The sequence below is a fragment of the Megalops cyprinoides genome, chromosome 1 (assembly GCF_013368585.1).
Source record: "Megalops cyprinoides isolate fMegCyp1 chromosome 1, fMegCyp1.pri, whole genome shotgun sequence".
In the NCBI taxonomy this organism is placed as follows: Eukaryota; Metazoa; Chordata; class Actinopteri; order Elopiformes; family Megalopidae; genus Megalops; species Megalops cyprinoides.
This window is the reverse complement of record NC_050583.1, coordinates 22,594,407-22,622,385: the sequence shown is the minus strand read 5'-3', so window position 1 is coordinate 22,622,385 and position 27,979 is coordinate 22,594,407. Positions and strand designations below refer to the sequence as shown.

The 27,979-nt window shown below is 38.9% G+C and overlaps 2 protein-coding genes across 3 annotated transcripts in view; both read left to right on the top strand.

Moving 5' to 3' along the window:
• The window catches only part of stxbp4 (syntaxin binding protein 4), a 66,177-nt gene extending 61,009 nt beyond the window's left edge, over positions 1-5,168 (top strand). The window contains exons 21-22 of the mRNA XM_036528933.1: positions 2,314-2,371; positions 5,060-5,168. Of these exons, the coding sequence (XP_036384826.1) occupies positions 2,314-2,371; positions 5,060-5,168 (167 nt within the window). The remainder of the gene's footprint in view (positions 1-2,313; positions 2,372-5,059) is intronic.
• A 6,606-nt stretch (positions 5,169-11,774) lies between these two features.
• Positions 11,775-22,554, top strand: hlfb (HLF transcription factor, PAR bZIP family member b). 2 transcript variants are annotated; one of them, XM_036544399.1, is made up of 4 exons: positions 11,775-12,096; positions 12,843-13,181; positions 20,373-20,587; positions 22,300-22,554. In XM_036544399.1, the coding sequence occupies exons 1-4, from the start codon at positions 11,982-11,984 to the stop codon at positions 22,513-22,515; spliced, it is 885 nt and encodes a 294-aa protein (XP_036400292.1). In that variant the 5' UTR covers positions 11,775-11,981; the 3' UTR covers positions 22,516-22,554. The 2 variants fall into 2 exon arrangements, with proteins under 2 accessions (XP_036400292.1, XP_036400284.1); XM_036544391.1 differs by having other exon boundaries at positions 22,297-22,554.
• Positions 22,555-27,979: the final 5,425 nt, after the last annotated feature.

Below are 27,979 nucleotides of genomic sequence, written 5' to 3'. Positions count from 1 at the left end.
TTAAATATATTAGAAATATTTCACTTTCAACCTGGTACAAACAAGGTATTTGAGAATATTTGTGTTATGACAGTTCAACAAGATTACCCAACTTTCAGAGTCACAGAATAATTGTGAAAAAACTGCAATTCATTTGATCAATGTGAATTTAATATGAACATATTCTACCTATTTTCTACCTTCTTTATTTGCTACCATATAAGAAATGCTTCTACATGGAATTCCAATAAGTGTATGTTGGAAGAAGAAAGCTGGTCAAATAGCCCATCTGTCTTACTTGTCACCCTTAATTGCATGTGAAATCCTGTCACTGAAATGTATAGCTGAATATACTGGATATTTTCTGTACAACATAAAGAGATTTTTTTATGATATCCTATTTCCTTGCACTCCAAAAAAGAATCCCATTGTCAGGCCATGTTAATGCATTGTATGTGTTGTAATAAATACAGTGAGTGCCATTTCCTGGCTGTAAGCTGGCATCTTTCGAGTGAGTATATCATATTCTGTCAGGGATTTGTCAGCTGGTGCTAAGAGGGGCAGACTCGATTACAGGTCCCTATCTACTCTTCATCTTTTATACAGCATGATTTCGGTGTTGTTTTCCTTTGTGAGCCCCACAGGTATAAAAGATTGTTCATATGAGACTCTGGAGCTTTGTTCACCACCAAAACAAGCTTGACTCCCTGCCCAGAGTTCAGAACATTCTTATATTCTATCACTGTTAAAATAAGTGCAGGTTTGCATTGATCATCAAATCATGGCACACATTTGGGAGGGGTTGTGATTATTGTTGTGTTTAATGAGTCAAGTGTGTCTGCATTTATCAAAGTACAGTCCAGATTATTTTTATTGTTCCTACTTCTGTTTGAGGCAATGGGCTGAAATCCCATTGTCTGTCCTTCAGTGGACATATACAGTAACTGACAGGTGTCCCTCATGTGAGCGTCCAGGTGTCCCTCATGTGAGCGTCTTTTCCTCTGTGTTTCTGCATACTGATCTGTGCAACAGGCATTACATTACCATCTATGACACTTATCCTGCTCATTTCTGATCTAATTTGCTGTGGCTCTGGAGACAAAAGACAGTAGATTCCTGTCAAGCACCATCAATGTCCTGTAGGTAGCTCAAGGAAACACCTGTTAATGGGTGGGTGTTCCTCAGTCTGCTGGAAAGTAGCTGGCGTAGTCTGCCAGAAAAACACAACTCTCATTAATGACTGTCAGTCTTTGTCTCATATGCGGTATTTGTGATCTGGACAGCTCTATTGAACAAAATGAAAGGACAAAAAATGAAAGACAAAGGACAATGAAACTATAAAAAGGAGCTGTTGATCACGGTCCTTGTTTGATGACATGAAAACAGAGGCTAGCACATACACAATACCTGTCAGTCCCAGAAATCAAGAACTTTGTAAATAAAAGGAAAATGAATGGAACGGTAGTGGCATGCCTCAGTCACTGAGCTTTTAGTTGATTTTTGCTTTTGTAATGTATCATGACAGGTGAACCTGCCGTAGGGCTACTGATCATTGATAAATATTACATAGCAACTGCTGACAACAACCATAAATTAAGCCCCTGTCTGTCACCCCTAAAAATGAATATAAGCCAAAGGAAGTGGCAAGCACCTGCATTAGTATGTTTACGCCAGCCAGAAGCTATCTGTTCCAATTTTACAGGTGATCTCACAATTTAAAACTTTTCCCAAGCTGCATTATGTTTTTCAACAGTACGCATATTGTGGTAGCATTTCGACTTCACTTCACTCCATGTTTAGCAAGTGGAGCAGATTTATTGCTGAAATTGCAAAATCATCAGGAGGGGAACCCGAATTACCTGGACCCTTCCAGTAACCCCATGCCTGATATTATTTTGTCATAATTATTGTCTGTCTCTAAATTTTACCATCACGGCATCTCACATAAAAGCTCTGAACAGGAACCCTGTCGTCTTATCTTCTTGCCCAGACTGCAACATCAAACACAGAGGAAAGACATGCCGTTTGATCTTCCATTTGATTTTTGTTTAAATCCAAATCAGAATTCAAAGGTCACTAAAGCAAGAAGCAGACATTGTATGAGGGGAAAAAATGGAACACTACACATGTCAATTAAAGAGCCATTAGGTTTTGGCATTAGAATGTCTTTAAAATTGTGTATTAATTGCATAAGTAAATGAAAGACCCGGCAGTGGAAAGCCTGTCATGCTTCTCCGTAAATGAAATCTATAAAATGTGAATTGTATGTTTTATGCTGTATTGCTTGTTGTGGGTTCTCGTGGCGTTGTTAAACATGTGATCATCTCTCCCAAGGTTTGCCATACGGATGGGAAGAGGCCTACACTGCAGATGGGACAAAGTACTTTATCAAGTAAGCCTCTGATTTTTGTTGCATTTGTAGCTGAAGTGAGCAAGTCCAGTTTCCACAAAGAATCCCTTTTCCAAATTCAGTTCAACAATGGGTGGATCAAAGAGTACTGTCATGATAATGATGAACTCATACCATCATCTACAGCCACACATTGTACTGTACAACACTTTTTCATTTCCTTTTTCCACTACTTTGATATTTTTTTATTGTAATATCCTATATTGTTCCCTGTCTTGCACAAATATTGCTTTTTATCCATTGAAGTTAATGTTCCAGAACTGTATTATTTGTTCTGCAGTGTACTTAGCCTGGGTGCCACAGCTTGTGTTTCACATACAGTATTATCCATTTACACAACCTGATATTTACTAAAACTGGATATTCACTCACAGGCACCACAGCAGGGTCCATCATCCCAGGATCTGAAATCCTATATATATAGTACTAAAGGTGCTCAATCATGGAGAAGAGAGAAGACACAAAAGGGGAAAAAAAGCTTTCTGTTTGCACTGCAGGACTGTACAGCATATTTTGATAACAGCCCTCTTTAGGTATTCGATAACAGTGGAACCTGTTTTTATTTCATGAGCTTCTGTGTGCTACCATTGATTAAGACTAGAACATTAGTTTACTATTCATCCCCCCACACCACCCTTGGTGAGCCATCAAGGCCATGTCACATCTGCTCCCTTAAAACTGTTGATTCTCTCTTGTACAATATTAAGATAAACATGATTTTATAGTCTAAAGTGTATTACCGTCTTACCAGATGTCCTTAGAATGTTTATGTACCATTTATACAGCATGGTTTAGAGCAATGAGTTACAATGTTCAAGGTTTCAGTAGCTCCCATATAGGATTTGAACTTGTGACTCATGCAGGATCCAATTGTCTAATACCTGCCTCACAATGCTGGCTTTAAAATTATTAGTAGAATAAGAATAGTCATGAAGTGAAAGCCACCCTGGATAATGCCTGCTCTACAATAACATTTTATTGGCATACTGATAAAACATTCCTCTCTGGAAAGTGTCATAATTGAGTGGACTCTGAAAATCCCACTTCTACAGAACTAAACAGGCACTTTGACCAGGAATAATGTGATTCTGAATGCAGTCTAACAGTAGAGATGAAACTAACCTGAAAGCAGTGTAAATAACAGTAATAAATTCTGTGATCTTTTGGGAACAAATTGCAAAAGTTATGGTACAGAAATAGTCCAAACTAAAAAAAAAACATTATAATTTTGTTGAGCATGCACAAACACACACACACACACAAATATGCAAACACACATACAAACACCAAGGATAGATTGGAATTTGTCAATACGGACAGACTTAAATGTAATTGCTTGGAATGAAAGCGCCTTTTAACATAAAAGGATTTGTGTGTTACATAACATCCTGTACTGCCACTAAGGAAAAACAGGCATTTATCTTTCTCCTGAGTGCTCTAGGACTTGCAAGCTCCCACTTGCCCACTGACACAGTAACACCCTCAATATATGCCAGGACCAAGGGGTACCTTTTACTTTCAGAATGCAGTCAGACCATCATCAGAGCTGTAATATGTTAGACTACACATACACGGTCTTTATCAAAACTTTTTTCATATGTGTTGAATGTCAGTTGACAGGTTTCTGAGGATAAATATTGAATACAGTCCCTGACAAAAGTCTTGTCGCTTATCCAAGTTGTAGGAACAACAAATAATAACTTGACTTGCCGTTGATCAATTGGAATCAGAAATTATTAAATGAGAAAACTCAATGAATGATACAAGACTTTATTTTGGTATAATGAGCATCATCTAGAGGCCTTTGCCTTTCATATAAGCCATTTCTGATTCCAATTGATCAACTACAAGTCAAATTATTATTTGTTGTTCCTACAACTTGGATAAGCGACAAGACTTTTGTCAGGGACTGTACACTATTTCCCACATTTTTCCTTTTTAGTCTTGTATCATCCTGAAGCAGATAGCATTCTCCTGGGTTTCCTCTTTTCACTTCAGCAGAATGAGATGACAGTAGCTCTGACTTCTGTAGTGGTTATCAAGTAAAAGTTATTGAAGACAGAGCTCAGATTTCCCCAAAACTGCTTTAACAATTTACAATTGTTTTTGTTTCTTTTTAGTGACTTCAGAGTTATATACATATTAATAGCCATAGGTATAGTCACAAATAAATCCAATAGCACAAACCACACTTTGGAATCAAGTACTCTTGTTCCAAATATTTTTCTTCTAAGGATAATATCATTTTTGGGACCTATGGCTAAACACTAGCAGATATGTATTTTCTTATCCCCACAAAGTTCTATGTTAACATATAGGACCAGATTCAGTCAGAATGCACATTGTCTTTAATTCTGAATACATTGAAATAAATTTAATCAAGCTTTGTTTTCTTGATAATTTGGATACTTTCCATAGTCATAGAAATTAATGAAAAGTTTGAAGACCTACTTAAATCTGTGACTCAAAGTTGAGGACAAATCATATTTCTATTACCTTGACTCCAGGCCTTAATGTGTGCCATTTCCACACCAAAACTGAATATTTAAAATACAGAAATACTAAACTGTGAATGCCATTGTTCAGTATTTACAGTTAAATGCATTGCTTGGTATTTTTTCCTCCCCTGTTTTGAAATGAATACTAATAGGATTGTTTGTTTTACGGTAGCCATGTGACCCAGACTACATCATGGGTCCACCCAGTGACCAGCTCTCTCAGCCTGACAGAGGGGGTAGGAGATGACCAGGTCAGAGACCCACCGGAGCACAGGAGCTAAGCCAGGCCACCAAACGTCAGTGCTGTCACTCCTGTCTGCCTCCCTGATGCCGTGAACATCTTCATGAACATCTCATCCATCCTACGTTGCTGTTTTTGCTGCAGTAGTGTTACATACTTAAGTAGACTGCAGGTGTATATGTGCTCTGGAGTGTGTAGAGACCAGCGTATTCTGACAAATCTGTTTAGAGAAATAGCTTAACAGCATCTACTTCTCAGAGCATTTACTACAGCTTGACTTTGGAAACTTTACAACATCTGTTTATCACAGTATTTTCAATCACTTCCCTCCACTGCATAATATTTACATCACCACTGAGGAACTGGAGATTAGATAGCTTTAAGTGAAGGTTAGCTGCTTTTATTTCTTAATACCCCATGTTGCCTTTAAGAGTTTTATTTTCTATTGTTCACCATTTAATAGTTTGATGTGGTATGTTGCAAATGCTTTAACGGTGACAAAGGATAAAAAGCCTTCAGCTGTCAAACTTCTTTGCAAACTGCTCAAAGAATGTAGTTTTTTTCTGAACTCTTTGAAGTTACAGGACATGAACAAGAACAACCATGTTTTATTTTTTCTTTAAAGCAGGAAGAGCCTGCCCATGGATGAAGCCAGACTTTATCAAAGCGCTATCAGGAGAAACACATCTGCTGTGCTTGTTAGAATTGCTCTTGGTGAACTACACCTTTGAACTCCATTCCACCCGTCTCACATTTTGTACCTTGAATTGTTTTTCAGTCACAATGGAAGAGTTTGATCGACACAGAGAGCTCAGCCAAGTCTGTCATGTTTTCATTTCCACTTCCTAGAGGTAAACATAGCCATGTTTAAAAAGAGCTGTTTCAGAGGAAAAGCTAACGCCTTGCACAGCAGACAGATGAAAGCTTTGATTGATGTGATGTAGTCAGAGCAGTCTGCGGGTCTAATTACAGTGCCCAGGGAATTCACACCAAATTAAAATCAAGCACACTGCAGAAATTTAACGATTCAAGCATCAGCAATGTTTTCTTGCATTAACCTTCTATCAATCATTTCTTTCTAATTTATTCATCAGTATTGCCATACATCATCAGTGTTATCCTTTCCAAGAAGTCAAGACCAAGACCAAGCTCAGTAATGTGCTTGACTAATTGACAAAGGAATTGTTTAGCATCACCTCTGTTACTCCATGCATGAATGTGTTTCCTCTTGTAATTGTCCTGAATAACATCTCACTTTTCCTGAAAATAAGTTAATTATTTTTATTTTACAGTAATATTCCAGTAAATTAACAATTTACATTCCATAAACAGGTTGTACATGAACTGCAAGGTGTTAATAGATATTCACATATTTATTTTTTTCAACATTAATGATAATATGTTCATGGAAAATTATATTGCTTACTAAAGCAATGTTGAATAAAGCTAAGTAGATGAATCACCAAGTGCGTAGGTCTGCAGTAATGTGAGGTTGAGTCTTTGTGTCTCAAAGCTGTGCTTGGTCTATCTCTGTAAAAAGCATCTCTCAGATGTGCAGTCTTACTTTCGAACTTGGAGTATTGATTTGTTTTTTTCTAGCTGGCATGGTTAAAAATAACCAGCTGGAATGTCTGATGACTTTTGCACTTGGTGTTCCATGGTACTATTGCATTCCCTGTCATGCAACCTCTCTTTTCTTGAGTTGAGGGATGCCGTCTAACTCTGCTCTGAGCTATTTCTATTGGACCATGAATGGAAAAGTACATGTAATTCACTGCATGCATTTATTAGCTGTTTGCAATATACTGAAATGACCAAATTTTTTAATCTTGACACATTATCAGCTATTCAACCGTACAGTGCACAACAGCTGCCGTGAACATCTGGTCCTTTTTAGTCATAAACCTACAGTAAGTCGGCCTTGCTCCACTATTTTGACCTGGCTTTGCAACACATTCCTGAATTACGTTTCCAATGTCCTTTACACTTTGTACTCCAACCAACTGAAATCTAGAGATCAGCAAAACCAGATATTGGTTCAGAATTGCATGTTTCCATTGTATATCCTTCTAAATCCAAACTAAAACATACAAGTATACATTGCAACTGTATGCACTTTGTTTTCTTCACACATACTCCCAATTTAGAACATAAGCGTAAATGCCTGACAGGCTGCAAGTAAGAAGAATTTGACCCTGTGATTTATTGAATGCCTCTGTACTTGAAGCCTTCAGGAAACACAATGCTAAAAAAGAATATCATTTGAGTCATTGCCAAAACCGAGCCATTGTTTGCTGAAAAATACTTTTGTTTGGTAAGGGAGAAGAAGCAAAAGAGGTCTAGGGCAGAATATATAGATAGGTCATCTGATCCTCTTCTCTGCAAGGCCAAGAACAGCTGCAGGCAATGCAGAGTTTTCATGTATCTTTGTGCTCCCTGCCTATAGTCTGTGCCAGGCTCCAGAGACTAAACTCTACAGGCAGATACTTCGCAAGAAACACCATTAAATTTCACACAAATCATGTTTTTTGAAAAGGCAGGGTCCAAACTAAGGACTGGGTTGTCAGATGTCAGTCACTGTTGGATACTATCGGATGACCTCACATTAGGCATGAGCATGTGGTGTAATTTAGTGTAAGAATGGCCAGTAGTTAAAATGAAAATGAGCTGTTGATGGACGAGTAGAGTTACCCATTCAGTTCCTCCTCAATCATCTCCAGGCATGTCTTCTTAGAGTGTTCTACTATCCAGTTAGGCATAATACTTAATGTCTACAAATGAAACTAATTTAACATATTAAAATTTTATTACTTTTGCTGATAGTGGCACATTTTACACCAGGAAAATTAGATGTTTCGAATTCGCTGATGACTAGTTCATGCAACGAGGTGCGACAGTGTTTCCCTCAGGATTGTTTTTTTCTATATAATTGTCTATTTTCTCTGTCTCTGGACACAGTTTGGCTTATATTCTACCATGATATTATACTCATGTTTATATTGTGGTTATGAAAATGTGTTGCTGAACTATAACAGCAGCTGTAAAATAAAATCTGCTCCTTTCAGGGCTTAACACATAGTGGTTTGCTAGCCAGACTGAAATATTTGTTGTGTGTTGTGTAACTATAAAGCTGCATATCTCAAAAATATATTTAAATTAATTACACTTTATTGACCTGAAGTGACGCAGTCATATATGGACATAATGAATTATTACAACAAATTAAGGGTTTTGAAACAAATCATACACTTTCCATACATTCACAGGCAATGAAAAAAAGAAATGATCAAGCTTCGTTTTGTTACAAATTCTTTCTACTGTGTAATCCCATGAGCCTTCAGGTTTCAAGCTCCAAGAGAGAAGAACTTCCTTGTTAAGATAACAGTGCAAGAGAGCATGTGAAATGTCTGTAGCAAATCAAATAGTGAGTTTCTTATGACAACTAACCGAGGGCTGTTTTCTCAAGAGACATTTATCTTAATACAATTTATCTAAAATAGTAAAAAGGGTCAAAACAGGATTTTCCAGACCAACATATCTTCATGACTGAAACCAAAAGAATGGTGCATTAGGCATTCCAGGGGAAGTTAAGTTAATGATATGCGCTAGGTAGATGTTTTACTGACATAATAAAATAAAATAATAATAAAAGCAGGAAGAAAAGGTAATGTTGACCATATTGGTAATCATAATACACCCGTTTCTTTATGTCTATATAACAACAGGGAAAAAAAAAAAAAAAAAAAATTTAGGTACATACGCATTTAATGCCAGTAACAGGGTGACTAGAACAACATCCAGTGGGGTGGCAGTGTAACATAGAGGTAAAGAGCTGGCCTCGTAAGTGAAAGGTTACCAGTTTGGTTCCCCGATGGGGCACTGCTGTTGTACCCTTGGGCACTTAACCCAGAATTGCCTCAGTAAATATCCAGCTGTATAAATGGGTAACATGTAAAAAATTGTAACCTATGTAAGTTGCTTGGATAAGAGTGTCTGCTAAATGACAATAATGTAATGTAATCCAAATGACACATTTTGGAATATAAAAAGCTTTTAAAAACTGTTTGCCCACAAATTACAGTGATTGGTTCACATGTTCATTGTATGAACTGCTTTATGCAGTAACGCAGAAAGAAGAGTTTCTAACACTGTCAACTAAAGGAAGATAATATAAACTGTCAAATATAAGGTTGATGTGGTGAATGTTCTGCACCTTATTATCAGTCTTTCTGAATGGTGCAGGTTCATTTATCCAGTTTACTATAATTTATTGCTGCCATATTTCATAACATCTTATTTTTTTACAGGGTAAATGCTATCAACATCCTGGGCAGGGAATGAGAGGCAGAATTGCATGCTTTTGTACAGAAAGTGTTCAGTATGTATGGTGTTAATTTCCTATCTGAGCTGGACAGAAGAGGGCGTCATGAGAGAGGTGGCAAAGACAGGGCATAAGACTTCCTTTGGATTAGTGGTGAATGTGTAATGGTGCCAGACTTTGGAAGTGAACAAACAACATGTCTTGAAGCAGGTTGTGCATGACACATTTTAAACTGGAGTAATAAAATTCTGCAAGTTAACAAGCTTTCATATATTGATACTTTTATGAACACACTGCAAAAATACGGTGCTTTCTTATGGAGTGTTGCATGTCAGATGGGGTGGGGGACAATGAAGGGTCATGTTGTTCTATTCATGTTAATTGTATTTTCTCCATGTTTTCTAATGATCTTAGTTCTAAAACAAAACTTTATGCAAAACACAACATAATGAAGACACTACTTTGCACTGCACTTTCAGGTGTAAACCAGCTGTCAATCTGAATATAATTCACCAACCACAAATGGTTTTGGAGGGAACTACTGTATATGAAATATTATGCTACAATGGTTCCACACCCACCCCTTTGATTACAGTATTAACGTGTTGGCAAAGACTCTGTATTAAAGATACAATAGTCCCTTTTGTGTTACAGATCCCATACAATCCCAGTGATTTCTGTTCTGATGTATGGTTATGTCACAGCTGCCACATGAAAGAGTATAATCTCTCTGACCTCACAAACTTGCATTATGTGCAGACACTCCATTCTAAATCACCTGGGTCATTGTCTCACATTCATGTTACCTCAATAGCTAATTCTGAGTAGCTATTAAAGGTATGTTTAGGTAAAGGCGCTGGTAAGACCCTTTATAAATAAATTGGATTGTTAGACTCTGTATACATTTAAGATTTTGTATCATTCCCAATGCGTGTTGTTTAATTTTGTCACTATGGCTCCATTCTCAACTGTAAACTGTAACAGTACCATTCAAAATCAGATCTACTTGTGGACTAGTGTTCTAAGTGTCTCACTTTTCTAAATTTGTCACAAAAATTGGCTTCCTGTGGCAAACTACTGTCGTCAAGCATATATTAAGATTTTTTTAAGAAAGTGGAATAAAAATACAAGATGAAAAATTTACAGAATACAGTTAGCCACATATACACGCTGTTTACTGCCGGATACCTTCTTCACCACTGAGGCGTAAAATAATAAGCGCAATTTATTTCATTTGCAAAAGAGAAGGGAACGACCTTTCGTTACACAGGGTTATTTTTCTTTCCTGTGAGGACCACATGAGATTCAACGTGACCACTGTGGAAAGAAAACGCATTCAGAGCCTTCCAGCTGCAATTGGATAAAAGTAGGTCAACCCGGCCTACTCACGTGACCTACCAGCTCCCATTGCCTGTGCGGAGAACGCCTGACGGTAACAGTTCACCTAGCAACTTATAATGTTGTTTTGAGTACCGTCGTTCACTACACAAAAGCATGTCGCTGTACAAACGTAACAGCTATTTGGAAATATTCTTTTGTGGCTTGTGAAAACGATGATTGTTGAGCAAGGTTTTCTTGAGAAGTAGAACCACCCTTCCAAGGCAGAATATGGACGGTTTTTCGACGCACTGGAATATGATTGGACCGTGCTTTTAATGCTGACGCATTGTAGCCAGTGCAAGTAATGGGTGAATGTTCACTGAGAGAAAAAATGCGCTTCTCACTCCCGGGTACAGACAGCACTTCTGCAACTTACCCTTCCATACCTGCTTTCTGAATTTACACCATGTGTGTTACCATGTGCCAAGTAAACTTCTCAGTCACGGGCAGGCCTAACGTTATGTCCGGGGTTGCCACCCTGGTTTCTCATATGATACCTGTAGGTGTGTTGACACAGTACGTACTTTTAGACAGTAATATTTTACAGTTCTGTTTTCTACATAGCTTGCTTGGGGCTTTCGCATAATACAATGTGCAGTAATAACAGTTTATGCTGAAAGTGCGCTCACTGATTTTATTTAATCAGTTAATAGGACGAAGTACAAAACAACACTAAAAAGTATCGCTAGTATGTAACATACAGTAGTTATACACGTTTTTGCAGCACTGTAATATTTAGGCCAACAATCAGTTATATTGCAACTGCCTACAATAATGATAATAATAATAAAACCCAAGGGACTATTTGCTTGAGGGTGGTTGGGGGGTTGGGGATGGAATCAAGAGGCGGTGTTTCACGCTTGTTTCTCCTGCCCCTTTAGGATTTGACGTCAGAGCTGTCAGTATCCACACATGGTATTGTGAGCCCTTTCAGCATAGCTGCATTCAAGATCCAGGTCTGAACTAGCCAGCGCTTCAAAGCCGATGTCAAGTCAAACGTAGTCGTTCTGGTTTACTAAGATAATCGGTTTCGTGAGTTAAATCAGGCCAAGACAGTCTTTTTGGATTTTTTCCCCTTTTGTGCATTTTTTGTCTTTATTTATTTCTGGGAATACGAAGTTGTAACTACTTTGGTGAAAAGCTACGTTAGCTATGGAGAAAATGTCTAGACCTCTCCCAATAAACCCAACTTTCCTACCTCCAACTCATGGCGTTTTGAAATCCTTGCTGGAAAATCCAATGAAATTACCACTTCACCACGAAGACGGTAAGGATTTAATGACAAACGTTATCGCTGCACTGCTACCGAGACAGCGCAGTTATGCGTGAAGTCAACCAGCCAGCCAGCTAACTAGCTAACGTTAGTATAGCTAGTTGCTTTGTGGTTTCCAGAAAAAAAATCTAGTCACAATCTTAATGTATTCTTTTACAACCTGTAACTTTGCAGATGGCATACGAATAAAGTCAGTTGCTGGATAGTTATCTGAATGCATAGGTACCCCACAGCCTATTTTAAGGTGCAGTTACTGTATTAGCTGACAAGGTAGCCACAGTACAATGTTTGTCACTCAGCAACATGATTTATAATTTGGGAAAAGCACAACTATCTACCAAGCGAACTAGCAATGGATTATTCGTCCTTTTTAGCGCTATCGTTTGCTTTCTGATTCCTTGTTGACCAAAACTAACTAGCTGGCCAACTAGTTTATCGACCGAAGCGGCAATGTCAGAACAGCGAGCTAGCTAGCTTACTCTGTAGTGCTGTTAACTAAGATGGCTAGCTAGCCGTTTCTCATGTATTTTCTCGTGTGCGAACAGACTACTGCATTGCATGGATTTAGAATCTCTGGCCGTGTTGTGGGCATAAAAATCCCAATTATTTTATCAATAGGAATACCAGCAGACACTGCTATAAAGAGTCTCGGGGGGTTAAATGGAATTGCAAAATAAACAGCGGCGTCTTGTAGTCATGCCTTGCATGGCAGATTTTAATTGATGTTTCACTGCCTCTAGGCTTTGGAAAAGAAAAGGAGAAGGAAAAGAAGTTGGATGACGACGGGAATGCACCGCAGTCAGCTTTCTTGGGCCCAACTCTTTGGGACAAGACTTTGCCTTACGATGGAGACAACTTTCAGTTGGAATACATGGACCTTGAGGAGTTTCTGTCGGAAAACGGGATCCCCTCCAGTCCCTCTCAGCATGACCAGAGCCAGCACCAGCATCAACAGCCACCTCTGCAGCAGGTGCCACCCCCAGCGGTCCCCTCAGTCATGGACCTCAGCAACCGTGCCACCACCTCCATTCACACAGCCATGGTCTCTCAGAACTGCCTTCAGAGTCCCGGCAGATCAGGTAACCCCCGCTTATGCAAATATGATCCTCTCAGTAGTAACAATCAGGCAGAGGCCATGGCTTTCTGTGAGGAAAAAAAAAAAAAAAAAAAACAATGCCAGGTGCAAAGCACACAGGCATGTTTACACTTTCACCTGGAGTGCTATATCGAGTCAATCGATACATGGACAGACTGAATGTCCACGTGAGGGTATTTTAGAGGTGATCTCCATGTGATGCATGTAATACAATTCATACAGGTAAATTGTGGGCTAATGATGACCAGATCTCACATGGAAGATCACTTTAACACCTGCATCAAAGCACCGGTTTTAAATACTAGCCAAACAGTTGCCTGCAACTGGCATTGGCTGTAAAATGTACTCATGTACGATTTTTAAGGATTGATACAAGATAGCTTTCTGCTTGGTTATATAGTTGAGTTATGTAGATGTCTTTTAACCCTGGTAATGAATGAAGAGGTGTACATAAATTATATTTTCCTTTTCCTTTTTTATTGCAGTCTTCATTTGCATCCTGACTTTCAACATGGTGGTCATATTCCATTTTTACATTTTATACATTTGTTTTTCTATTCTATTTAATTCAGTTTTCAAACATATTTTCAGATTTAATGATTGATGCAAAATTTCAGTCAACCAAAGAAGCAGGTGTTCATTATATTCAAATGAGATTGATGAACTTATACATCACATTTTCTACTAACATCAAACACAGTCTTTAAAGCCAAGTAACTGAATAATCTGTACTGAACCATATGGAATGGTCGGTTAAATTCGGGGTAGCATCCTGTGGGAACATTCAGGCGTCATAGCAAAAGAATAGCATGCATGCAGGGAATTGATTCTGATTTAAAATCCAGGTACCATCAGGAAAACTGGCACAATCACCCTGAGTGAGTTCACTGTATCTCAGTAACTGATCTAATTGTTTGTAATTATAATTTTACAACATTCTTTTATTCCTGGATGTGTCTGTATAATTTGTCGATGCGCTGGAAGCAGTGGCTTTGGTGTCATGAATTCACATTCAGTGGTAATGTAAACTAGTGCTTAATGGTATGTTAAGCTCTGGAGAAATGTCATTATGGTGAAAATGTCATCATTTAGTTGTGTGCAGAGGTGCATATATCCTTGAGCCATCATAACCGGCATGTTGAGACATGTAGCTTGAGAAAATGCTCAGCGTGACTGATGCTTCAAGGTTTAATTTAGAGGTTCGCTGCTGATAAGGACAGGGAGAGAATGTGCTAATAGCCATCAGTCTTCTTCCTACCTTGGCATGGGTCAGACCACTCTCTGGCACAGCCTACCTTCTGCTTTCCTCTAACTTCATTTAAAATGGAAAGCTTTTTTGTTTGTGTCACAAAAGACAGGTGTGAAAATCTAAAGGTCGTATTTACCTTGTTGTTGGTAGTGTGGTAAGCACTGTCGGAGGAGCTATGGGCCTTTGATGTCCATTATTTTTTGGTTATAGAAAAAATAATTAAGTGTTTGCATTACAGTACCTGTATTCTTTTAGTGCAGTGTCAGGTTAAGTAGAGAAAAACATAATGTATAAGAGCTCAAAAGCATATGGCTTATAAGTAAAGAGGCACAAAAGTTTAAGGTTAAAATAATAATATTCCATTAATAATTTTGAAGGTTACTGTTGCTTGCCAATTGAGCCAGACTGCTGACAACTGAAGAAAAAAAATTTCAACCAAACATTTCTCTGTTATTTGGTATGTTTAATACTACAGTACTTTTTGTATATGTACCCAGTTATATTTAGGTTCAGATTTGAGTGTTGAAAACTTTGCACAAGTGTGTTAGTGCTGGACGTCTGAGAGTGGAATGCAACAACAGACAGTCTGTGTGCGCGCCCATGCGTGTGAATGCGTGTGTGAGCTCAGTGGGTTTTTTTTTTTTGTTTGTGTCTTCTGTGCTCCCTCTCCCCTCCCTCGCACATTAATTCTCACGTGAAACGGGCTCGGGTTCCTGCGGCTTTAAGGACCACGTGACAGACACATGGAGGCGCCGTGTGCAGCGCTCACTGCAAACTGCGCTTGTCGCGGCATGAGATCTCTACTTTAGGTACATACTGTACTCCGGCGGCAATCACATTCCTGGAGCCGTGCTGCTCTCACGTGAATGTAGCGCTGCTCCAGCAGCTCCTTAGCTGTTGGCCACAGCACACAAATATTGGATCCACCGTGCACGGTAGTTTTAAAAATAACACTACTCTTACACTGCATGCCCAGATAGGAATCTGGACATTTCAACAGCAATTTGTCACTTATGTGGAGTTTAATTAAATCATTAAATGCATTTTTACAGTTTTTCTTACACTGTTAAGTCTTTTTTCAGACTTTTTCTCAGCCCAGACCGGCAGAACATTGGCTGTATATGTTTACTATATCTTAGAATGTCATGCTACAAAATTCACTATTTAAAATATTTTTGTTTTGCCATGCTACATTACTATTTGCTTCATACCACATACTCTTGCATTTCAGAGTAAGTCAGTGTTCAAAGTCCAAGTAAGTATATACATAAAACAGAGTCTGAGATCGACCCGACATTCCTTCACCTGGAAGTCAGCGAGTGAGCCGAATATGGCAGTGGGTCACGTTTTGAGGCATGCGGTGCAAAACATGTTTTGATCCATCTGCCTCACTTCCGTCACATTAAAACAGGCGTGCAGTCGACTGACTTTCATTTCAGGGCCAGCCAATGTGACACCAGCTGGAGGAAGGGAAACAAATGCGTTTGGCTGCAGCGTTGTGCGCCAGTGAGTGCTACTGAAAATCCATGCTCACACCAGCTGACATTTCATTGAACAGCCATCCAGTCTCCACTGAGTAAAATTGAATTACTTCTTATTTGAATCACATTCTTTTTTTTCCTTTCAGTCCCCAAACAAAATGATAGATGAAGAAAACACTGCAGGATTAGGTTACTTTGTGTTGCGATGGCATTGTACATCTTTCATCAGTGCGAGTATATTGTAGAAGTTAAGTAAGAGACACAGATTTATTGAATTTTAACTGATGGGAGAAGAAGTACACCTCTTACCAGATTGGTTTGCTTGATATATTCTTTAATTAATGTTACTATCATTTTGCTGTAATAATCTAACTACTTTAAGTTGAAGTACTAGCAAAATTATTTTTATGTTTTCATACGGGAAACTAGAAGTAGTAGTCGTCATTGCTAAACTCATAAAATTAAAGTAAAATTAAAGCAAAGAAGGTATTTTGCCTGACTGAAAATAGATGGGGGGGCTGTTATCCTCTCTCTCACACACACAAACACACACACACACACCCACCCCCACCAATTCTTGTTAAAATTAGCCTAATGTGTGGTGAGCAGGCTTTTCCAACACTGATTTGTCCTCTGGCACCAGTTTGGTTGGTTTGTGCAGATTGCTGGGAACATTCATGCATAATGTGAGAATTAAGAGAATGACTTCATGCTCCTAGGGTCCAGCTCATTTTTAGAGCAGGAAACGGAGGCTTTGAAACACGGCATTTTTTGCAGATGAGCCATAAAAAAAACTTGTTTGCATTTTTATTCCCTGTTATCCCATTAGAACTGTAATATTGAATACACAGGGATATGAAGTATGTGTTTGAGTTTGGTACAGCCTGTCACAAACAAACAAAAAACATGGCATGATTATGAACGATGAAAATGCTGAACAATTTATGGAATTCTTTTTATCCTTCTGTTTTCATTTATCAGAATATTAATAGGTATGCCGTGTGTTTAAAACCTAGATTATTTCAGTACATTGTTGAGTGTTGCCAGTAAATGATGAGGGATCAATCCCTGGGGTCAGTACTGAGGGCAGAACGGAAGGAGGAAGCTATAATTTGCATGCAGGTATAATGTAGACCAACACACTGAAAATGACTGATTGAATCAGTATAGTGGCTATGAAAATCAGTCCCTTAGGTGAACCGTAGATCAGTCCCTTGATGAACATGAGTGATCAAGTATCTGTTTGTATTAAGGAATGGCGTTATTTTAATCCTAATGTGAATTAATTGCTGTACCAAAACTTGCTGTGCTTTTCAGATCATGTTTAATAATCTCCCAGTGTCGTGGGACCAGATTTGTGTTTAATTTCAAACCTTATTTCCTGTAGTGCTCTCATTTGCCTTAAAATGATTCACACCATGGAATCTATCCATGTCTAGATATTCAGGTTCGTCTGGTATTTAATTAAATATGCAATATGCAAAATTTCCTCATTTAGTAAGGGAACAAAAACTGATGATAAAATGACAAGTTTAAAATGACAAGTTTCCAGCTGAGATGTGCTATGGTATGTTTTTTTGAGTTTGTGTGACAGCTGATGTTGCCTGTATGTATAGTCAAAGTGAGGGGGTTTGGCTGCAGTGGTTGCCCTGAGAGGAAAGCTGGATTTCCTGTGTGGAGTTCACACGCAGGTCAATCTTAACACGCTAGGAACTTTTTGCCGGGTGGTGCTGCAGATTGCTCTGAGGGAATGAATTTGCTGTAAGTCCAGGTAGTTAAGCCCTGGTGTGACCTACCACATTCAAATTGAAACTGTATCAGCTTCAGCCCACGAAATGCAAATGGATCTGAGTTCTCACCCACGCTGAAAAGAAGGAAACAATTGAGATCTTTTTTTTTATGATAATATACCATGGATTATTGTGCCTTTATATAAAATGTGATGGTGAAACTCGAGCTTGTTGTAGTTGACCGCCCCTTCCCCTCTTAAAGAGCTTCGGAAACCGGGCTTGATTAGACCAGGAAGGAGGTCCCTGAGGTCCTACATAGCAGTAGCTTGTACTGTGGCCTATCTGCAGTTTCCCAGCGATGAGGGCGGAGTCAGGAGAGGGGTCTGGGCTGATGGCAGGCAGCCAGCTCTCTTGGCTGATTGAAGATGGAGAGCATGAGCGCTGAAGCAGCAGGCAGGCTGGAGACCGGGTGGGCGCCCACAGCTCATCCTTGCCTTTCAACGGGGGCTGGCGTTTGCTTTTTAACACTTTTATGATAAACCAGATTTCATGTTTTAAATGATTCGCCCTGCAGATATTACCAATTTCTTATGCCGCCACTCTGTCAAACTACATTGTTGTGAGATCTTGACTGGATAAGGAGGAATCTGAGAAATGCTAAATTTCTGGGTGCTGCCTTAGATCATCAGTATAAATTCGGTTTCGGCGGCTAGCGTTCTTTCTTATCCTAAACTTTGGATCTTTACATTGATACTGTGTGAGAAAACAAGCGTTTGGCTCTAAAGCTGAATCACAAGGCGTATCTGTCACCAATCATTCCTCTTCACCCTGGACTGGTGAGTCGTCAGACAGTATCTTGCAGCCATGGAGACGCGCTCACTTGATGCACCTGCAGATCACTGACCGAGAGACGCCCTCTTTATGCTGCCGCAGATGATGACAGCCTCTTTTATAGGGTGCGTTATTTCCGAACGAACTCTGAGCCTTTCTGCTGTAAATCAGTCAGAACCAGTGGCTGGATAATGTGGCTGCAGTCCCTGATTCTGTCTGTTCCTGGCTTGGTGAAATTGATTAGCATCACGCAACTTGTCGAATTCTGAGGCCCAGGCGTTTTTTGTGGTTACAGGTTTTGAACATAGCATTTACAGTAAAACATGCTGTAAAACATTGTACTGTTAAAGCATGGTCATCAGCAGCAATGACATAACCCAGCCTTTGTCAGATGTGGTTCTATAATTAGATGAAGGTCAGGAAAGATCGCAGAGGGTCAAAATGAGATTGAGTCTCTAAATGGACAGGCACACACTGAAGACGTGACACGCCATTCCAGGCCTTAATATAAAGCTGTATTTCTTAAGTGAGTTTAAATTTTAATATTTAAAATGGGTCATTAAACTAGTAGGCATACAATTTTACTTTAACAGACCTCAATCTAGATTATAAGGGTTCGTCAAGCATAAAATGTTCTAGAGCCTGCACTGCAGTGTGTTTTGTACAGTATCAACACTGCTGGGAAATATAACTGTCGTGTTTGTTTCTTTAACGTTTCATCAGATTTATTTTTTGTTTTTGTTTGTTGAGTACCTTCATGGCTTTACTAATTATACTGTAAATACATTTCTTTTCCCTCACAGTCAGTGTGCTTTGTACCTCGTTTCATTGTGCTCTGAAAGGGCACACATCAGTTCAATCACAACGCAGCTGAACTATGGAACTCTAATCAGTTCAGACCTGTTAGGAATACTAAGGTTTAATACAGTGACCTTGTGAAAATCATTTACTGTGACGGATTGTAAAGCCATTGTTGTCTCCTAGCTGAGCTACTTTGCAGTAATCTACAGCATAAAACAGCCGTGGAAATATAAAGCAATATAATGGCTAAGAAAAATATGGGATGGATGAGAAAGGGCAAGGACCACATTGAGCATAATGACCATAATGCAGTGCAGAATTTAAATGGCTGTTGATTGATGTATTATAAGTGCATTTCAACAGCATCAGCATCACATTGTGTTTTCATATTGCATACACCTGCCTCAGAATGACTGTGGCCATGGTTTGTTTGGCAAAACAGTGTATTGTAGTTCAAGGCAAGATATTATGTAGTATGATGGGATATTAACAGAACTGTCAAATACACCAGAGCCCTGAATGATAACCTGAAATTTTGGAAATATTAAATGTTGAGGTGCACATCATCACATTGTAGTGTCATAATTCAAAGAGATTCCTTAATGCACAACATTCACAATTAAACATACGCAGCATTTATGTTGCCAGAATGTTGTTGGGGCGTGGAACTGTTGAGAGACTGCAAACTTCAAAGGAAGGTTGACTTGTTTCAAAAACAGTGCATCTGCATGAGAGTTTTAGTATATATGTGTGTCGTGTGCTCCCCCTAGCGGTAAAATACTATTTCAGTTGACTATGCCTGCCTGACGCTTAGAGGACTAAACCATGTCTTCATATGTGTGAATGTAATGCATTGCACTAAGAACTGTGGCATTTACCCTAATAAAAGCGCTATACTCTTTTGCTGTATCATAACCTAAAGCTAAAGCTGACATTAACAATTTTTGTGTCACCGCACATTTATTGTGCTGAAGAAGAACAGCAATTTTGAAAGCACCATCTCATGGGTAGAAGGTCATTTACTGTGACTGAATGAGCCAAGGTATAAGTAACCCTTTCATTCCCTTCTGTCTCTCCTACAGTATTGCCCTCGTCTCGCAATACCCCCAGCCCCATTGACCCAGAGACCATCCAGGTTCCGGTAGGCTATGAACCAGACCCGGCGGACCTGGCGCTCTCCAGTGTCCCTGGCCAGGAGATCTTCGACCCCCGCAAGCGCAAGTTCTCCGAGGAGGAGCTGAAGCCCCAGCCCATGATCAAAAAGGCACGCAAGGTCTTCATCCCTGATGACATGAAGGTAAATTGGAGCCGGTTATTAAGGACAGCCCACAGGAGAGAGTTTGTAGAGATTAAAACAGTGGTCATGGCTCTCAGCTGGCATTGTGTAATGATCACAACATTAAACCATTAGGGAGATTATAACTGTCAGGTTTTTAATTGCCGCACTTCAGTGCATTCAAACACTGTATTGAATAGAAATACACTAAAAGTTTTTATACCGATTACCATGCAAACAAGCGGTCATATAGTCTTTTCTGATACAGATGAGTACATATGACGGGCTGTGCTGTTTGGTTATTACAGTAATGATCCTAATGATAATTATGCTCAAAGTGGCTTTGAATGTGAATTCTGTGAGTTCTGAAAGCAAGAGCAGGAGGGAGGTGTAGAAGGTGACCTATCTCTCCCTTTGTGTAACCAGCTGCCTGGTCAGCTCCCCCCACGCAGCCTGACCCTGTTTTACACCCTTTCCCATTGGTCAGAGAGTCCACGAGATCCGGTTAAGAGGCTTAAATTCCACCATTCATCTTTAGAGCGGCCATGCGATTCTCTGTTTCCTGGTATCGCTCCTTTCTGTAGGGTCAGGGATTAAAGGATTTGCCATCACAATTTGTTCAAATGAAGGTGAATCCATGTTGTGGGTTTATGGAGTAATAAATTGCTGAAAGCTGATTTGGCCACCACCAAGGGGCATGGGAAAATCAACTAACAGTTGAACAGTAACAGTGAATAATTGAAGTGGTCTGGTGTGTTTAGTATAAGGTAGCTGTCCCGGCAAGCCTGTGGATTTTGAACAGCTTCTGCTGTCAGAAGAAAAATCAAAACAAACACATGGTAATGACCAGTGGGAACAGGTCGCTGAAACAGTGCTTGAGCTAGATCACTCATTTTAATATGATAGATTAATAAAGAAAGCATTGACTTTGTTTCAATTATCCCTTTACTTTGACTTCTTTTGTGTAAGGATAGCCAGTTAGTTTTAATAAGAAGATGCACCCCTTGATCCCCTTGTATGTCTTGCAGGCGGCAAAGGTGATTCGAAGTGTGTGGGCTTGACAGTTTTGAAAGGTCTGAGCTGTGTAGCCATAGCAACGCAATAACTGGCTGAATTGCTTGAGCTCTGCTTGAAAATGTCCTGTGAAACTGAAAACAAGCATCATGTATTTCATAGATTGATATAATACTTAAATGATAGTAGATGCACTCTTGTACAATGTGGAGCTGGCATAGGACAAATCCATCAGCTCAGTGCAACACTATGTGCAGGTGAACAGTGTTGACAAACCATTTAACCCATCAGCAGAAGGAGACAAGCAAATGTCTCTCACTGCATATGCTAGACAGCCAGTCAATGATGCTCAGTCAGGTAAAAGCTCTGAGCTCGTTGCCAAAACAGTTTCGTTGAAGGTGAGGATATTTACTTTCAGTCAAACCATTTTCTTTCTCTTGCTTTGTTTTGCAAGAACTGTTTTGTGTACTGTAGAGTGAGTGAGTAGCAAACGCTTCAAATGTAGCAGAGTCACTGTCAAACTGTAACAGAACTAAAGACATTATTTGGGTCATAAAGCACACACCACACTCTACCAGTCATTATCAGTCACTGTGCTTGCACTTATGTCATTACATTACATTATTGGCATTTACACTTGTGCATGTGTGTGTACCTTGCAAAATATAACTGGGTACCCCCTTCCTCTGTCCTCCTTTAATTTTGCAATTTTTGAGCAGGACGACAAATACTGGGCGAGGCGCAGAAAGAACAACATGGCAGCCAAGAGATCGCGAGACGCCCGGCGGCTAAAGGAGAACCAAATCGCCATCCGGGCCGGCTTCCTAGAGAAGGAGAACTCAGCCCTGCGCCAAGAGGTGGCAGACTTGAGGAAGGAGCTGGGTCGCTGCAAGAACATTCTAGCCAAATATGAAGCCCAACACGGGCCTCTGTGAGGAGACTTCCTCCCCCACCAACTGCCCCCCGCACCCCCACCCCCCCACCCAGTACTACCCAGTTGAAAGTTTGAAGGACAATGTGTCTCCCATTCAGTAGCACCTCCTACCATTCCTTTGGTCCCTTCCGGGTTTTAGTTCTGTTATTGGCACTTTTCCAGAAGCATATAAACATAGCTATCCGTATAAATATATAAATATATATCTTAAATATGTACTTTTTCCTTTTTCTGTGTTTGGTATTTCTGTTTTTTTTTATTTTGTAACCAACCTACCACCTCATTTCCGTTCTCATTATCTTGGAAGTGATGTTTGTTTTCCCTCATCTCTCTACTCATTTTGCGCATATTACCAGGGCTGACAGCCATTGTAGCATTTCTTTCCCACCTTTCATATTGTCGTCGTTGTTATGTTTTGTTGGTTTTGTAAGCGCTGCTTCAGAAATGATTATCCTACCTACTGTCCCGTTCTGTTTCTCTGCTCTGTGTTGATGAATGGGAACAGGTTAGCTCTTTTGAAAATCTCTTCCTGTATTTCAGACACGTAAGTGTACATTGTCTTTGTTTCTGTGTGACCACCTTATACCGATATTTTTAAGTACAGGAGTTCTTTTCTAGTACAAACAGTGTATAATTTTTAGTCTCTCGTTGATGTCAATATTGTTAGAGTTAAGTGTGATCTCCTCTCCACCGCATCCATTGCTTTAAAAGTGCTGTCCCATAACAGTAGCTACATAACATCTCCCATCTCCCTCTCTGTGTGCTTTTTGTGTAGTTCTAGGCAGAGATTATATCCTCACCTTCATCACAACTTGGCGTATAGGATTACTTTAAAGTAGAGCACCATTGTTTTTGGCACTGTCAGAACATGAAGCAATAATCCTATCCCAGCATTTGCAAAGACATGCTGCCTGGGTACTCCTCGCAGATGTGAAGCCAACCTCCCTCCCCCTTTCAGGAAACCTCCGTTATCTCGGGAAAAAAAAACAGCCAGCAGGTTTTCTAGCACGATCTTGCTTAGTATGGACGGACAGGAATTCCAACACAGTGCAAGACCTCTCCTACTGGCTGTTGAATGGCTCCCCCTGAGAGGCCGTTCCTCATGTATCCTGTGTACTTGCGTGTTTTACAATCTGAACAATTGCAATGTTTCTACTGTTTAAATTTAAACTGCCTGATTTTGTGTACATTTTGCTTTGAAAAGGAGTCATTATTATTATTATTATTATTATTATTATTACTTCTCCTATTGTTATATATATATATATATATATACATTTTGGCATGATTTCTGTTAAATTACACACCGAAAGCTAAACAAAATTAACTGGAGAACCAGTACTATACCATTGTTCTGTGCATGATAAATTTTTTTGGTCAAATTTTGTAGCTATGTGTTTGCCTTGGAGGTTGGATGTAAGATGAATGTAAAAGATGTACAACAGCAAGGTGGATGGTGTTGTCCTATACTGTGGTTACCTAAATCTATTTCTTAATGTTTACTACAGACCAAAAGATATAATACATGAAATATATTGATTATAAGAGTTTTAATGTTTATATAAAGTGTAAACTATGTTGTTTTGTACAGTATTTCTTTTTCCTACACAATTACTGACAGTGTATTTTAAAAGGCACAATAAATCTATATATACATATATGGAAAGGATTTAGAAAGAATTTATCACATATACAAACACACACACACACAAACATACGTATATATGTGTGTGTATTCAACTCAAAGACAAGGCATGCTATTGCTGTTGCTGAAATATATTACACATTATTGTTATTGTCTGAAAAAACAGCGTGATCCAGCACACTTGGCCTCTGGTGGGCATTAGTGCAAAGACTTTTTTGCACAGTCTTATTAACCGCTTGAAAGTATTGCCCCCCGCCTGCCACATCCATTATTGTATTTCACATTAAAGGTTAGCAATACATCGACTTAATGTCCCAATCATAATATCAAATATTAAAAAAAACATCAAAAGACCTAGGAAAAAAAGATACAAAAATGATTCCAAGTTGTTATTTTACCGAACTACCAGCTATTGTTTTTAGTTTGCTTTGTTTTGTTTGTTGTATATGAAGTCATTGATGATGTTGTGCCCACCTTCGATTTGCAGGTTTTGATAATATTGCTTTGCATTATCATTGACACTCAAAGAGCTTTCATGGTTCAACAAAAAAAAAGTTTTCAGTATATTGTAAATAAGGTTAAATTACATAAATATATCTATGATGTTATATGTACTGCTTCAGCTAATTGTGGCAGAGGAATGTAATATATGGCAAAGTATTTTATATAAAATAAATATTAACATATGGTTATTTTATGTACAGAAATACGTTGGGAGTAGGAAAGCTAATGGAGCAGTGATTGTGCTCTTTACTTGCGTAAAACTTGGTTTTAACACAGGGAGCCAGTATTGGTAATATCTGATTTAATGTTTCCAGCTGGAGTGTATAATGAATAACTTGTGATCTGAAGGTTTTCCCATAACCTTGGCCTTTTTATTGTGTGTTTTTTTTTTCATAATTCACTCCCAGCATTTACTGAGCTTATTTGCTTAAACTGTCAAGTTGTTCATTTCTTGTGAAATTTAGGAAAGAAAATACACACAGGAGAAAGCCAGGATAATTTAGAATTATCCCCCCTACCCCTGTTTATATTGCTACCTCATATAAAGAGAATAACTATGTTTCTGAGTCTATTCAAGTGCCTTCAATACATTTTGACTGTTTTCAGTCATTGAACAATGTAAAGAGTTGTAACATCAATGCAAACTTGAGTCTTCACAACACCACTTGGAGAGGCTCAGAACTGCACAGAAGGGCTGTCCAGTCCATCAGACCCCCGAATGATTCATTTGATTTTATTTGACCATTATTTGTTTCTGATGCTGTCAGCAGGATGATTACCATTGTATTTCTGGCAATACCAACTGGCTGTTTCACTGAGGGTACCATACATATAAATAAAGGGCACTTTTATCCTGTTTGTGAAGGAATGGATGCATATACTGTTCAGCCCAACTCCTCCTTTTTCTGTATGTAATTTTTAGTGTTAAATAAAATCTTTACAGTTTCTTCTCTCGTATGTCATATTATCCTTGTTTCTTATCATTCGCACATACTTGCACATTAAAGGACAGAGCATAAGGTGTATTTGTTTGACACTATTCTCAAGAGCCACTTGTGAGCCTTATATGGCATAATATATTGAATGTAGAGCACAGCAGCAACTAAAGTAGTTGTAGTGAAGTAAGGAGCAGCCAGAATTTCAGTAAATGGGCATCAGGCTATAAGCCTGTGCTAAAACTGAACAACATTCCTTCTGACAATTACACCGCAGAACAACATATCCACATCATTCTAAAGTGAATGTAGTGGACAGTAATAATCTCCTATAGCAACATGTCTGGAATCAGTACTTATATGGTACTAAGTAAGATAAAATTAACACATTTCATTAAAAAAAACTACAGTGACAAACAGTAATTAATTTAAAGATGGAGTAAACAGACTTTTTATACATAGGACAAGTTTAAAGTTTGTCAACCAAGAACAGGTGTTTTCTTTTAGTTGGTGTTGGAACTTGGTGCATGCTTCTGCATTTCTGACAGCTCCATTCCACCACTGGGGTAGGGCAATGAGGAAAAAGGTGAGTTTGGGAAGTTTGGGAAGAGACACAGCCAGGCATTCAATGCAAACTATTATTGAGAGCCAGAAACAAGGGTCATGGGCATATTTTGGGACACTAAAGACCAGTGTTCTGAATAATCTGAAGCCTGAAGGGGTCTGGTTGCACAAGGAAACTAGCCAATAGAGAGTTGAGCCTTATATAACATAAGTCTGTACAATGATTAAACTGTTTTTCTGTTTTTTGCTTTGCCACACAACAAAATTAGTCAGATGTTTCCTAATTCACAGAACACGTCCTAATTATGCCATTTTGCTTGGCGCTATTTTGATATTAGTGAAAATAATGTTTTCTCACTGATCCAATTCATACATCATCTGCCCCATCATGAATGCATGAGCTATTATCTAAGTCTCTGACATATTTTTAGTTTAGATTTTTGGGGAAATGTTAGTATCAATCACAATCCATCAGATGGCAGTACTTTACATGTCATCTCATGGTCAACTATGGTCAATTGATGCCAAATTTCAAGTATTGTGGACCATACCTTATCAGTAAGCCAAATGTAAATGTAATCCATTGAAAAAAGTACCTCCCACAAGAAATTGTGTGTTGATGTTTTATGAAATAACCAAGTATTTTACTGATCTATTTTAAATTTTGGCATGGTCCTTTGGCAGCCCTTCATGTTAATTAGTGCGTGGTGGGTAAAATAATATTACCACTAGATCTAATTACAGGGAGGTTGAGTTTGAAGACCATAAATCATAAATGCTGTAAATTGATCTGGATATTTTGAATATGTTGTCTTTGTTTCACAAGTGTGTGTGGGCACTGGAATGTGACATATCGCTATTGTCTCAGCAGAACTATGCTGCTATCAGGATAGGCATAACTATATCATACCAATATTTTATGCACATAAAAAAGAATTTGGTGCATACAATATTACCTGATTACAGCACAGATCTCACCACATGATGGCGTACTTTCCATAAAGGGTAAATATACACAATATGTTCTTTCCTCTGGAGGGCTTAGCCGCTTTAACCTCTATAAATTGCCTCTAACTGATGAGTATTGTCAGGAAAGGATTTGGACCATTGCCATAAGAAAGTGCTATGTACATGATTTCAGACACTCTCATGAAAATATTTGAAGCCATATACTTTCAAGGTGGAGATCAAAGTATTAAAGTTTCAGTGGTGGTTTTTTTGCATGCTTGAGATTGCCAAAATGTCATAGATTTACAGATAGTTATGCAGCTTATGTCTCAATCTGACAACATGCTTTTGTAGGACAGGATAACGTCATCTTTTGTAAAGAAGATATGAATGAATTTGCTTTTTGCCATTAAAAACAGTTTATTTGCTTTTCCTATTTCTTATTCTAAACCTAAAAATATATCAAAAACCCTCAAACTTGAACACACCCACACACAGATAAAACATAGGAAAGGCTTCCTCTCCTGCAATAATTAGCTGCCATCTAGTAGTCCACTTGACTGTGGGCAAATGTGCTGTTGGATCAGTCGTTGCTGCCCAGGCTTCATTAGCACTAAAGAATTACCGTCAGCTGAGACTGCTTCCAGGCAGAGAACATAGCCCTTAATTAAAGCTCAGACGTGCATGCTTCCAGGGTGATTGTGCCCCAGTCTCCTCGCCACTGATTCTAAGAGCACACCAAATTAGAGGCTTGAGCCGCACCAAGGGTGATGATGAGAGAGCTTGAGCGGTCAGCACTGAGAGTACTTTGCAAACATAGGCATAGGAGATTGTTCTTTTTTTAACCTTTTTGAGCTCAGGTGCATGCA

Coding starts and splice junctions, on each gene's coding strand:
- hlfb (XM_036544391.1), top strand. CDS start 11,982: ATGGAGAAAATGTCTAGACCTCTCCCAATAAACCCAACTTTCCTACCT. Junction 12,097..12,842: donor ACCACTTCACCACGAAGACG/GTAAGGATTTAA, acceptor CACTGCCTCTAG/GCTTTGGAAAAGAAAAGGAG. Junction 20,588..22,296: donor TCATCCCTGATGACATGAAG/GTAAATTGGAGC, acceptor GCAATTTTTGAG/CAGGACGACAAATACTGGGC.